The sequence below is a fragment of the Leptosomus discolor genome, chromosome 10 (assembly GCF_034619465.1).
Source record: "Leptosomus discolor isolate bLepDis1 chromosome 10, bLepDis1.hap2, whole genome shotgun sequence".
In the NCBI taxonomy this organism is placed as follows: domain Eukaryota; kingdom Metazoa; phylum Chordata; class Aves; order Leptosomiformes; family Leptosomidae; genus Leptosomus; species Leptosomus discolor.
Window position 1 is genome coordinate 2497911 of NC_141400.1, and position 12324 is coordinate 2510234.

Below are 12324 nucleotides of genomic sequence, written 5' to 3' on the forward strand. Positions count from 1 at the left end.
GAAGCCCACGCTGGAGCAGGTTTGCTGTCAGCACTTGTGACCCCGTGGGGGACCCACGCTGGAGCAGTCTGTTCCTGAGGGACTGCACCCCATGGAAAGGACCCACGCTGGAGCAGTTCGTGAAGAACTGCAGCCCGTGGGAAGGACTCACGTTGGAGAAGTTCGTGGAGGACTGTCTGCTGTGGGAGGGACCCCACGCTGGAGCAAGGTCCTTCACCTGGCCCTGCGCAGGGTCGGGGCAATCCCAAGCACAGACACAGGCTGGGCAATGAGTGGATCAAGAGCAGCCCTGCGGGGAAGGGCTTGGGGTGTTGGTTGGTGAGAAGCTCAACATGACCCAGCAACGTGCGCTCACAGCCCAGAAAGCCGATGGCATCCTGGGCTGCATCCAGAGCAGCGTGGCCAGCAGGGCGAGGGAGGGGATTCTGCCCCTCTGCTCTGCTGAGACCCCCCCTGCAGGGCTGCGTCCAGCTCTGGGGGTCCCAGCACAAGACAGACATGGACCTGCTCGAGTGGGTCCAGAGCGGGTCCATCACAAAGATGCTCAGGGGCTGGAGCAGCTCTGCTGTGAGGACAGGCTGAGAGAGTTGGGGGTGTTCAGCCTGGAGAAGAGAAGGCTCCGGGGAGACTTTAGAGCAGCCTTCAGTGCTGACAGGGGGCTGCAGGAAAGGTGGGGAGGGACTCTTGATCAGGGAGGGTGGTGATGGGATGAGGGGTGATGGTTTCAAACTGAAGAGGGGAGATTCAGGTTAGACATTAGGAAGAAATCCTTCCCTGTGAGGGCGGTGAGGCCCTGGCACAGGCTGCCCAGAGAAGCTGTGGCTGCCCCTCCCTGGCAGGGCTCAAGGCCAGGCTGGATGGGGCTGGGAGCGACCTGGTCTGGTGGGAGGTGTCCCTGCCCGTGGCAGGGGGTTGGAACTGGATGGTCTTTAAGGTCCCTTCCAGCCCAAACCCTTCTGTGATTCACTCTATGATTCAAAGTCCCATGTTGCAGACATCTAAGGAAGGTTTTGGGAAGAACCTCGAATCCATTGCTTGTCTAGCAGCAAACCAAGCTGAGCAGGGGGTGGTCGCTGGTACCTTCCTTCCCATCACGCTGTGTTCCGAGTACCACAGCTGCAGACCAGATCTGCGCCCTCCAGCCAACCAGTGTCGTCCGCTTTCCTCACCCCAGTCATCACGCTGGAAAAAGCATTACTTTCATTGCGTTTGACTATTTCCATGCATCTTCACAGCAGGAAGAATCATATTAAACGCCGTGAAAGCAAGGGGGTACTTTTCTAAATGAATTGCCAGATCGCCCAGGGTGCAAGCTCTTGCCGCGTGGGTTACAGCTCCGCTTTCACAACGTTTCTGCGGGATGTGGAGGGGGCAGGATGTTAACACTGAGAAGAATTTTGCTCCTGGACTGGCAGAGGTCTTCATCCGATCATCTGACAGAAGTCCAACACTACTGCTGGCAATATTTAGCCCCAGTGGACAGGCTCGTGGAGAACAGATGAAACCAGGAGATTAGACTGCAGACGCCAGCCTGTTCATATAACTAATTTATGGCAGAAGGGTATGTAAATTCTGAAGACACTGAAAAACTGCAGTAAAACCCTGGAGTCCGTATCCTTGCATAATGACACGTCTCCTCCTTTGTCAGCACGCTGCTTTCGGCCCTCCAGCTACAGGACATCAGGCAGGTGACAGACAGACGCCCCGCAGCGTGTTTCATCCCATTTCACCACGTGGCTCCGCCGGGCTGGAAATCCGAGCACGTGGGACCGGCAGCAGTAGGTGCACCAGAGGGGCCCGTCCCCCCTGAGAAAGGGCTGAGCTTACGCAAGGGTGGTCTGCCACCACCGCCACCACCACCACCGCCACCACTTCTGCAGCAGGTTGCTGCAGACCTCTCGCAGCTACCGCCGCGCTGAAGCGGTCATGCTGCAGTTCAACTCGTTTGCGGGGGAAAAAGATGTGCTAATAAGTTTAAGCGCTTAAATATCTAAATGGCACAAGGCGGTAAGATTTTTTTTCCCATTTTCTTGTAAGGATTCAGGTAGCAATACCAGACTATCAGCCGTTTCTGTCCCCTCTTCAAACCTCCTGCCTCAGTCATGACGTGGATGGGCAAAAGCACCAGTGATCAAACATGCCCGTATTCAGGGCAAGGGAAGAATATGCCAGAAGAAATTAAGAATTTAGCTCCGCTTCCCTCCCCGCAGATATCTGTCACATAGATTCCTCTGAGGAGGAAGCATTTCGTGAACTACAGTGAAAAAATTATTTGCTAAGTAATGGCTAGAATAAGGAAGCAGGCTGGCCTACGGCAGCTTTCAGCTGTCATAAAACAGAGCAGCCACTAAAAACCCCCGCGCTCCTCAGGGCACAGCTATTTTGAAATATTAACATCTCTGGAGCATTGCAGGACCCCAGCATGTTCAAAGGCCGTGCAGAGACACGGGGCAGGTTTAGCTATGCCGATTAAAGTGACTGAACCTCACGAAGAGTGAAACACGGTCTGGAAAAACAGTAGAATACACAAAGGTAAAGTGGATTTGTCTACAAACACCGTGGAGTAAGGGAAAGTGAAGTCTGTTCCTCCCCCCAACCCCTGCCAAACATAAGCGTTTCCTCCCAGAACAAGGAAGCAGAGCAGGCAGCAATTGCAAACTTTGCATACATTAAAACTTTAACCGAAGGCTCCAAAATCGCTTGTCTGTAGTCTATATTTAGCATACAGGCTTCGCTTGCAATAACTGTGATCCCTGGAAGAAAAGCCACCCGACCCAGACGTGTCACAGTTCATACATACCCCAGACACAACCAGCTCCCCTCCGAGGTTTTGAACTTCAGCCTTCACTTTGCTGCAGATGTTCAGCTGATGGCAATAGAGCGCGATGCGCTGCAGGTAGGCCAGGAGGTCCTGCTTGCACGCAGAATCGGGGCACTGGAAAAACAAAGGTCACGTTTTACTTGCAACCATGAAAACCGGAACAGAAATCATTTGGGGGAAAACCAGACAATTCTGTTCTGTCACAGTGAATGTGCTCCAGAGATCATTCCCCCTTGCTGCTGAGCTTTTGTTTTCAAAGACAGCTGAGCAATACATGGGCATCGCTAAATACGTATAAAAAACCAGAGGCAGTAAACACGGGCTCTCACAACACAGGGACAGCCGCTGGACAAAACCACCAGGGCTCCCCTCGAGCTCCCTGCGAGAAGGAGGAGGAGGAGGAGGGCTGCCTGACTAGCTTCCCAGAGCAGGCTTAACTATAAAAGCTCCTTCCTGTAAAACGTACAGGACACCGTAGCCACGACTTGACATCCAAGATCTCAAGCTGCAACTAGCAGATGTCACCAAATGCAGCCTCCATTCTCAATCTTAAATATCTTAAGCTGGGAAATGATAAACCTGACAGTTACTCAATTACATCCAGCAAAGCAGATCTTTTCCCTGACTTCTGCTCCCATTTCTTAGCAGTGTGGAAACTGGATTCCTCACCAGGCATGAAATAAAATTTTTAAAGCTCTGGCTGAAGCGCTCCTCTGTAAGATAAAAGTAACTTTTTCGGCTTTGCAACTGAAAGACTAGGTAGGCACCGGCGACCGCGGTGCAGTTCAGAAAGCTGTTTTCTCGGACAGAAGCGAAGGGCCGTCCCGCGCTTTGCAGCGCCGAGACGATGAACGAGCCAGTCTCACGCCGGGTTCCCAAACAAGAGGAGCCCCGCCGAGGGGCAGCCACAGTCCCCAACGGGATCTGCGAGCGTTAAGATAAAAAAGGCTGCGGGAAGCCTTTCACCACCCCTGCCCGTCCTGCGGGACCGTCAGGAACGGCAGCGAGCACGGTGGCCGGCATCGCCTCCCCACAGACTCGGGGCCCGTCGCAGACCCGCTGGCTCGCCCTGGCTGTACGAGGCGCGCGGAGGGAGCAGCCGCCACGCACCCGACTCCACAACCCTTTCGCCCGCCAGGCTCTCCTGCTGCTGCTGAACCAAGCCCAGGGCACGCTGCCACGCTCCCGCACCCCAGGGCGGCGCACCAAACCCCTCACCCCTGGGTACACCCAGAGCTGGGTGCCATGGGCACAGGCAGAACGCCTACGGCTTCAACGGCCACGGGCCGCACGGCGCGGCGCGGCAAACGCACCGTGCTCCAACGCTGACCCGGACCCCAGAGCAAGGGCGACCGGCTGCGCTGCACCGCGAGCTCCCGGGCCACCTCCGCTGAAACGGCCGCTTTGCGCATCATCCTCTCACCTCCCCACCGAGCACGCGCAGGTCTGCTGGGCAGAACCAGTATCAGACTCACAATAATTCTTACGTTTTCCGCTCCAAGGCAGGGAATGCCGTACCCGGCATTATTTCACCTCTAGCACCGTACCAGCAGATGAGGAATTCAACCGGCGTTAGCCAGGGACAGGACTAAAGGCAGACCCTGCAGTCGTCTCCATCCTTCCTAGACAGCTGCATCCCATCCAGGAACACACGAATCTCCGGCACCCAGGGTGTTGGCACACAATTCCCAAATGCAGCAGGCTTTCCAGCACCCCGTACGCACGTGCACTCGCTCACAAACCCCAAATGCTTTCCCTGGCCTCCCAGCTCAGGCTGACGGTGAGGAGGGCACACCACCCTCCCCTTCTGCCCTCCAGGCAGCGCGTTAGCTGCAGGTCTGCCCAACCAGCCACTCGTCCTGGAGGAGCCGGGCACCGGCTGCCTCCGGACAAGCACCAAAAACTCCACAGAAACCACAAGCAGCCACGGTGATTTACCAGCGTTAGACGTGACAAGGAGAGAAGAGCCTTGCTCTAAGCAGCATTCACTTCTCTTCACCCAGCACCTACTCGTTCTTCCCACTGACCAGAGCCTGAGGTTCAGAGATCTGCCCAGTCTCCGAGAGCTCTTCTCCACACGCCCCCGTTCACAGCAAAATCCCATCTCATCTAGTACCTGGTCCTGTGCAACGGACCATCAAATGAAGATGCACAATGGAGACGGTATGATTAGAAGAATAACCGTAAATCACTACTTGAGGCTTCACTCCAGCTCAGGTTTATTGCCACGTGGCCTCTCCTCTCCCTTCAGAGCAAGGTAAAAATCCCCTCTCGGGTGTCAGCAGCAGGGTCTGAGCCCTAATTCTCACCGCAGACCTTCTCTCCTTAACTACAAATGGAAGCAGGAGCAGAAGTTTCCCTGTATATACAAACGGCACAAAAGGAGACTGCGCCAGAACAGATCATCGTGTTGCACAAGCAGTGGTGTGCGAACTGGGGGTCACGCTCACACGGAGCATTTGCTTCCCACAACACGAACAGACAGTTAACTCTGACGGGAAGGTGAGCGTAGCTAACAAATACGCTTGTTTTTTCCTGGGCCAGAACGGGAGGGTTTTCTACGGCAACGTGGCGGTTCAGCAAACAGCTGTGCTGCAGGTTGCACATGGAGATGCCTCTGCACGGCAGGCTGCTGCGCTGTGACCTGAGGCAGCACACACACAGAGCGCGCTACGAGGGGATTTTTGGCAAGCTGGGACAAGGCACACCAGGCTGTGCAACACAGGCTACGGAGACGTGGATGGCTTTATGGGCACCTGAGCCGGTGTGACCACAAACTAACTCCTTAGTCCCAAGGAAGGTAATGAAACACCTGAAGTACCTGCAACTCTTTACGTGGGCACGTTGCTTCCATCCGTGAAGTGCAAACAGTGAATAACGAAGCAGCAAAGCTTGCAGGTTAATTTTTTAAGCTAATCAATATCAGTCAGCAGCACAAGATGTTTTAGAGGAAGTCCACAAATAGCATCGGCCAAAGAGCTAATGAAAAGCTGAAATTACCATTTTGGAAAATGCTCTCCATCTCCCAAACAGCTCATCTAACAAAGCGAACGAGCAGCCCAGCGGCAGACGGAATTGAATGTTGACAAATGCACAATACGGCGTGTCAGGAGGACTGCTAAACAATTCAAGGTACTTTATGGGTGCTGAGTTTATGGAAACCATTTAAGGCAAGACACTCTCAAGGAAAGAGGTTGCTGCATGTTTACCAATGGCTGAAGAAGGCAGCAAAGCACTAGTGGGGGGAGCAGTGGAATAGGAATTATTCAGTTGTTTATATCAATACGACGTGAGCTGGAAAACCACGTCCATACCGCATGTGCTATTTCTATGAGCAGAATGGAGAATTCAGTTCAAAGACAGATGATGTTTAAATAGAGATGTAACACAGGATAGAACATCAACAAAAGCACTGCGGATGCCTGTATGAGCCCTGTCCTTTCCTACGCAGGAACACTCAGATAAAAACCAAAAAACCCAAAAGGCAACAATTTCAACAGTGATTAAGAAAGATTACATTACTGCATTAACCTACAACAGCCACAGACACCAAACCACCCGTCTGCAGAGCTGGCTTGGGAGGATTCCTGCAACACCGCCACAGCAGATAGCTGCACTGTAGCCAGAAACAAACGTGTGTTGGGGGACACCCCCACCTCCCCTCACCCCCCCCCAACTGAGATGCTGCCACAGACTCAGTGGTGGTTGGTGGCAAAAGCTGAGCTGGCTGCTCCAAGTCAAATCCAGGATCCGTCCTGGACAGAGCAAACACGGACACACATTTGCTTCCTACTGCCCCAGCTGAGCCTGCGGAGAAACAGAATCGCCTTTTTCTCCCTTTTTCCGAAGAAAAGGGGCAGGGAAAGACAGAAGAGCTCTCCCATGGTGTGTGCTGATGAAGACAAGCACGCAACCTCCATCCCCACGTGGCTGCTAGGTGTAAGCAAGTAACCGCAGAGACTTTTCTTCCTCCCACTCTATCTCCAGCTTCGGGAACGAAGGCGGCTCTAACAGTAACGCACCCCAGAGCGCCCCGCCGGCCCGCCGGAACCACTGGGCTCAGCTCGGGTTAGAGAAGCTGGAAGCAGGCGTTTGGGGGAAGCAGCTACCGCGGCAGGGCGGGCACGTGGCAGTGCGTGCCAGCAGCTGTCAGCCAGGGCAGCCGCCAGCCCCAGCCCCGAGCGCATCCCCGGGCCAGCCTCCGCAGCGCACGGACCAGTCTCAAGAGCAAGAGGCTGCTGGAGCATTCTACCGGGAAGCGGGGCACCCCTCCGCTCGCCCCCAGCTCCTTTCAGTTTGATGATCAGGCACTGATGTAACCTTCACCTCCCAGTACTATCAAAGAAAAAAAAGCAACAGATTTTTTTTCTTTGCCTCGTTAAGTATTCCAACATCGAAAAAAAAAATAATAATACGGAGAATCATTGTCTTGCTGCACATCATTTTCATTTGTGTTGTGCTCCTAACTGCTCCGTATTCCCCGTTCAAAACAAGCAGACTGCTGCTTTGAGTGAAAGATGGAACACCGTTGGGAAAATCTGCCGGCTGATGGCTAGACACTTTTCAACAGACGTGAAATACCTGGGATAATAGCTTTTATGGTTTCAAAGGAAATGTGCTGTAAAACTGCCTGACGGCAGGAGTTAGGAGTTCCTGACACACTAACACGAGGGGTCATGATTCACCGGGTGTCACATGGCGAGCAGGACATAAAATCCCATCCATTTGTTAAAAGCCCATATTAGGCACAGGAAGGCATTAGTGCTCCGCTGAAATGGTTGCATTGTACGTCCTCTGTAACTGTCAGCCAGCTCTACATTAACAAGTTTCTAAAGTGTATGTAAGCATATCTAATGAAATATGCAAGCTGAAAGTATTAGGAGAGTATGGAGTCGGGAAAAAAAAAAAGCTATATTCTTGTCAAAATGACTAACTGTACAGTCCTGCTCATATTTATCTTCAAACATGTGCTTAATCTTTTACATTTTTAAGGACCTTCTACTAAAAGGAGCCATTTAGTTTTCTTCTGTATTTTGAAATCGCTTCGTGCAGAAAACCACACACCAAGTTTGCATAAAACATGTGAATTTTAAAAAAAAAAAAAAGGCATTGTAAACCTTCCGCCCAGGATCCCCCGAGATCCGTAACACGAACTGCTCCTTGCTTCACCCACCTACAGCAGCAGCGCACCTCATTTTTCCAGAAACATGGTTGTCAAATGTTATAGCAAGGAGACCCACTTTAAAAAACACTTTTCAACTTTTATCTCCCCATTGAACATTTCTCTCCGCATCATCAATAAATCAGGGTGAAGACAACACCCTCTGGATGCAACATTTAAAGAGAGATCTGCATTACAAAGATTCACTTCCAAAGTGACACTGTTTTATTTAAAACCTCGCACTATGGTTTTACATTCAGAGAAGGACTGAAAAGCAAGCGACAGATGTACAAAATAAAGTCCACGATCCCAGACTGAACCTACCTGCATTTCAGGGTCTCTCTTGAAGGCAGAACCTTATTACTAATGCTGATGTTCGTCTGCAACTTGGGTGTGGACCGAGACCAAAGGCACTTTAGCTTGGCCCAACCCAGTTTCTGAAGTGGCTCAGGACAGGCAGATGCCGTGCACAAAAACCCCGCGCTGCCCATACTCATCCAATCCTACAAGGATTCTTTTCCAACACTTCTGTGCCCACAGCACAACAACAGGCGCAACAGCCGGGGCCAGCACAGCACATAACTCGGGTCGCTGCGGGCCTTGCTCAAAGCCTTCATCAGCTCTGACTGGACGACGACAAAAAACATTACAGAGTTTTCACAATCTCCCCATTCAGTCTATGGGGCATTTGAAAATTGTTACTATTAAAAAGCGGCCTCAAAAATAGTATTAAAAGTTGTGCAATGGGCCACATGCACTAATTACAGTGCTGCCCCCGCAGCCTCGTCATTGCTTGGGGAAGTACTGGGCATAGTCTGAGCATGACAGAGGCGACATGAATTCATTTTCGGTCCTGTTCAGTTACAGAAACTGGCCTAGATACTACGTGACGTGAAGTGGTGCTGGCATATTGCTACCTTAAAATGGTAGGTGCTTGATTTAAGCCAAGGAGCTGCTAGTGTTACTGTTGGGCATATTTAGCTGCTTACGCTGCTTAGGGTGGCAGGAGAGCAGCTAGAAAGGAAAGGCTAGAATTTTCCAGCAGCAAAACTGGAAAATCTGCTAAAAAAACCCCAAACCTCAAAACTAAACACATTTTCTTCTGTTCATCATGTCTGCAGTACTAAAAAGATCTCCCACGGCTCATTTGTGCTGGAGGCTTATGAAAATGAACTGTGACTTACATGGTCAGCAATAGTCCGTCCCAGCTTGTCCATCCTTGACCCAGCCTCTGCAATCTTCTTGGCTGCACTAATCACATCTGACGTATTTTTCAGCGGACCTTTACCTCTGCAAAACAGAACGGGGTCTACCTTCTAGCACCAGAAGACTGAACTATATTTTGCTTTTCTCATTCTGTTCCATACAGTACTGGAAGCGATTCCTGACCCAAACGCTATGAATAAGGTTGCACAGAAATAGGCAGGTGTAACCATTACAGCACCTTCGTTTTCAAGACAGCTTCCTCCTTCCAGCTCCCCCCCCCCCCCTCCTATTTAGATTAAATCTAGGAATAAAAACATCTTAAATTTTACTGGTTTAAGCAATCTAATGATGAAAAACAGATAACATTTTAGAAGACAGATTTGCAATTTTCATGGAATGCATCATCAAGTTTAAAAAATAATGTTGTATAAAATCTGGTAAATGAATTTCAAAAGGCATCAAAAAACCTCTCTTTCTTTAGCAAATAACTGTCCTAGGAACTATTTCTGCAGTATAGCAACATTGAGAAGCCCATAGAATTTAATGTGGTAAAGAACTGAGCAAATATAAATATATACTCCTTGGGACAAGAATCACCCTTAAGAAAGACAGACAGACAGGCAATAACTGCTGTGCATCGATAGATCAATTCAAGCAGTTATTACCACCCAGTCACTGCACAGTAATGCATCTCCCGAGTTAATACACAGGCTTTAACAGAGTAACATTTAAAGGAAATTATAAGAAGTAAGACTCTTAAGAGTACTTGCAAAATATTTCATTGAAAGACCAGCATCCCAGCCAGTTCTGAGAGAACGTGTTGTGTGCACAAATTAAAGAGACTCACCTGGTGAAGTCTGTCATTTCCATCATAATCATACACATTTGTTTTGCCAGAACAATAATATCATTACCGCTGTCATCCCATTTTGATACTTCAGCATCCAATTTACTCTTTTCTTCCTGGAAGCTTGCAACTTGCTCAGCAATCTTAGCTTTTTGCTCTTGAGGGAGCTGAGCCATAATAGCCTGAAAGAGAGAGTTTTCTCACATTGCCTTATGCCGCCGCTTGTAGAAGGCTTTTTGGAACATTTCACTAATAACCAATTTAAGTCATGTAGATGGGGGATAAAACTTTAATAGCAATCCTCTACCTAGAGGCTTGACAGAACCATTTCCTTCCATTTTGAATCAAAGTTTAGGCCCTTTCTTTAGAAAGGGTGCCCAGAAAGGCAAGCCAACACCTGAAACATGGGCATTTGCATGAAAAAAACCTGTTAAGACTCCAAACAAGTTTGCCACGTATTACCATCCCTCAAAGAAAATCTGTAAGAAGAAGGGGGACTTGCCTTTTCTATAAAATTTAAGAGTTTTAAGAGGAAGTTCCACTTGGGTTTCTTTCAGTGTTGCAATGCACAGAGTCTCTTTCCTGCAAAAAGCTAGATGTACTATTTTGAAACATGCATACTGAGGAAAAAGTGAGTGAAAAAATAAAGAGTACGTGCTTACTCCTGAATAAAAACTATTAGACTAGGTTTACAGCCCATAGGAGACTCAACACCCTTGCCTTCATAAATACTAGGAGCTTTCATGCCTCCAGGAGCACGTGAAAGCAGTCTTCAGTACAAAAAAGCTTCTGGCAGCAGCAGCAGCAAAAGGTAAATGAGAAACGTCTGCGTTTAAATAAAAAGAGGGAGAGAGATAACAGGGATAGAGAGTGCTTGCAGAAGGAAGGAGAGCACGAAAACCACTCTCGGTGTAATTCCGAAGCCAACGTGGCAGAAGTTTGATAAAGGCAGAAGTTTGATAAATAAGGCCTAGCTGCTTCTTGCCTGGTTTCAGGCTAGAAGAGCCTTCACAAAAAATCTTCCATGGCACTTCCCCAAGAGCATAAATTGTTATCGATCCAGAAGGGGACATGTCAAATAGAAACAGTAAGTAAGGCCTGCTTTTCCTTCAATGTACCGATTTTAAGTTTTCACCTATTAATGATGCCACACTGCCTACCAATGCTTTCATTTTCAGCAGTCATAGGAAATGCAGTTAGTTTAAATGATTTCATTTTTGAGCTTCTCTCAACATTGTCTTGGTAAACGCTCAGCGGACAAACACTCACCAACACGTGTGTGGGAAGACATTTTGTGAAGATTTCTCGCCCACAACCTTAGTGTGTGTTTGTGTGTTGAAAATAACAGGGCAACGGAATGATTTGCCCCCTATCTCCCTGCAGCAGCTCACCTCACCAAACAGCAGGGCCTACAACGTCTGCGATGTCAAAGCATCAAGTATTAAATGAATTTCACTCTTTCACAGCATCCAGAGTAAAACACAGATGCGTCTCACATCCGTCAGACTAACACATGCTGCACTTCACTTAACCTCCTTTTCAGAAGAAAACTGGAAACAAGGAACGCCAGTCTTCTGATCCACCACCCCCAAAAATTCAACCTGGATTTTCAAAGCCTCTTGAAGGCAGGTCACAGTTTTGTAACGCTTAGATTTCCACCTTACCCTCGCGCTTTGTCCAGCAATGAGCTGGTCATCTTCAGTCTGAATACTTGTTCTGCTTCGGGCATCAAAATCCTCAGTCTCAAAGTCAGAATCATCCAGTTCTTCAGGAGTCTGAGGAAAGAGTAATCCAGTCGGAGTCAAACAACAGATTACATGGCTCCAAAAATCAACCAGAATGTTGTTTTTCAAGCAGAAAGAATGGAAATTGGCAGAGGTAAAGATTATTCCATGTTTTCAACAAAAAGTTAAATACAGGGGCTGTATCCAGCTTGTGAACACGTGCGATTATATTGGCTTGACTGCTCGTGTTAAACACCACAGGGATGCCCAAAATCACATCCCAGTAACTAACCATCTGAGATCTGTCAGGACACTAATGCACTCAGGATTTGAAACACAGGGAAAAACAAAGTTTTTGCAAAACGAACAGCGTTTTTGCAACTTGGTTAAATGTAAAAGCTTCACTTGAGATTCTGAAGCTAAAATTACACACAGCTTTAAGGCCTGGTTCAAAACCACAGACATCGTCTTTAGCACAATTATGAATCAAAGCATCGACTAAATTAACAACAGATAAAATATATCGAAATTTATTCTTATCCCCCAGGAAAAGCAGAAAATTTTT

The 12324-nt window shown here is 48.9% G+C and overlaps 1 protein-coding gene across 1 annotated transcript in view; it reads right to left on the minus strand.

Annotated features, from left to right (window-relative positions):
- Nucleotides 1-12324, minus strand: part of CTNNA1 (catenin alpha 1) — a 118698-nt gene that overhangs the window by 1435 nt on the left and 104939 nt on the right. The window contains exons 14-17 of the mRNA XM_086471074.1: nucleotides 11700-11810; nucleotides 10036-10217; nucleotides 9167-9272; nucleotides 2801-2935 (exon numbers count right to left, since the gene is read on the minus strand). Coding sequence (XP_086327200.1) covers nucleotides 2801-2935; nucleotides 9167-9272; nucleotides 10036-10217; nucleotides 11700-11810 — 534 coding nt within the window. The remainder of the gene's footprint in view (nucleotides 1-2800; nucleotides 2936-9166; nucleotides 9273-10035; nucleotides 10218-11699; nucleotides 11811-12324) is intronic.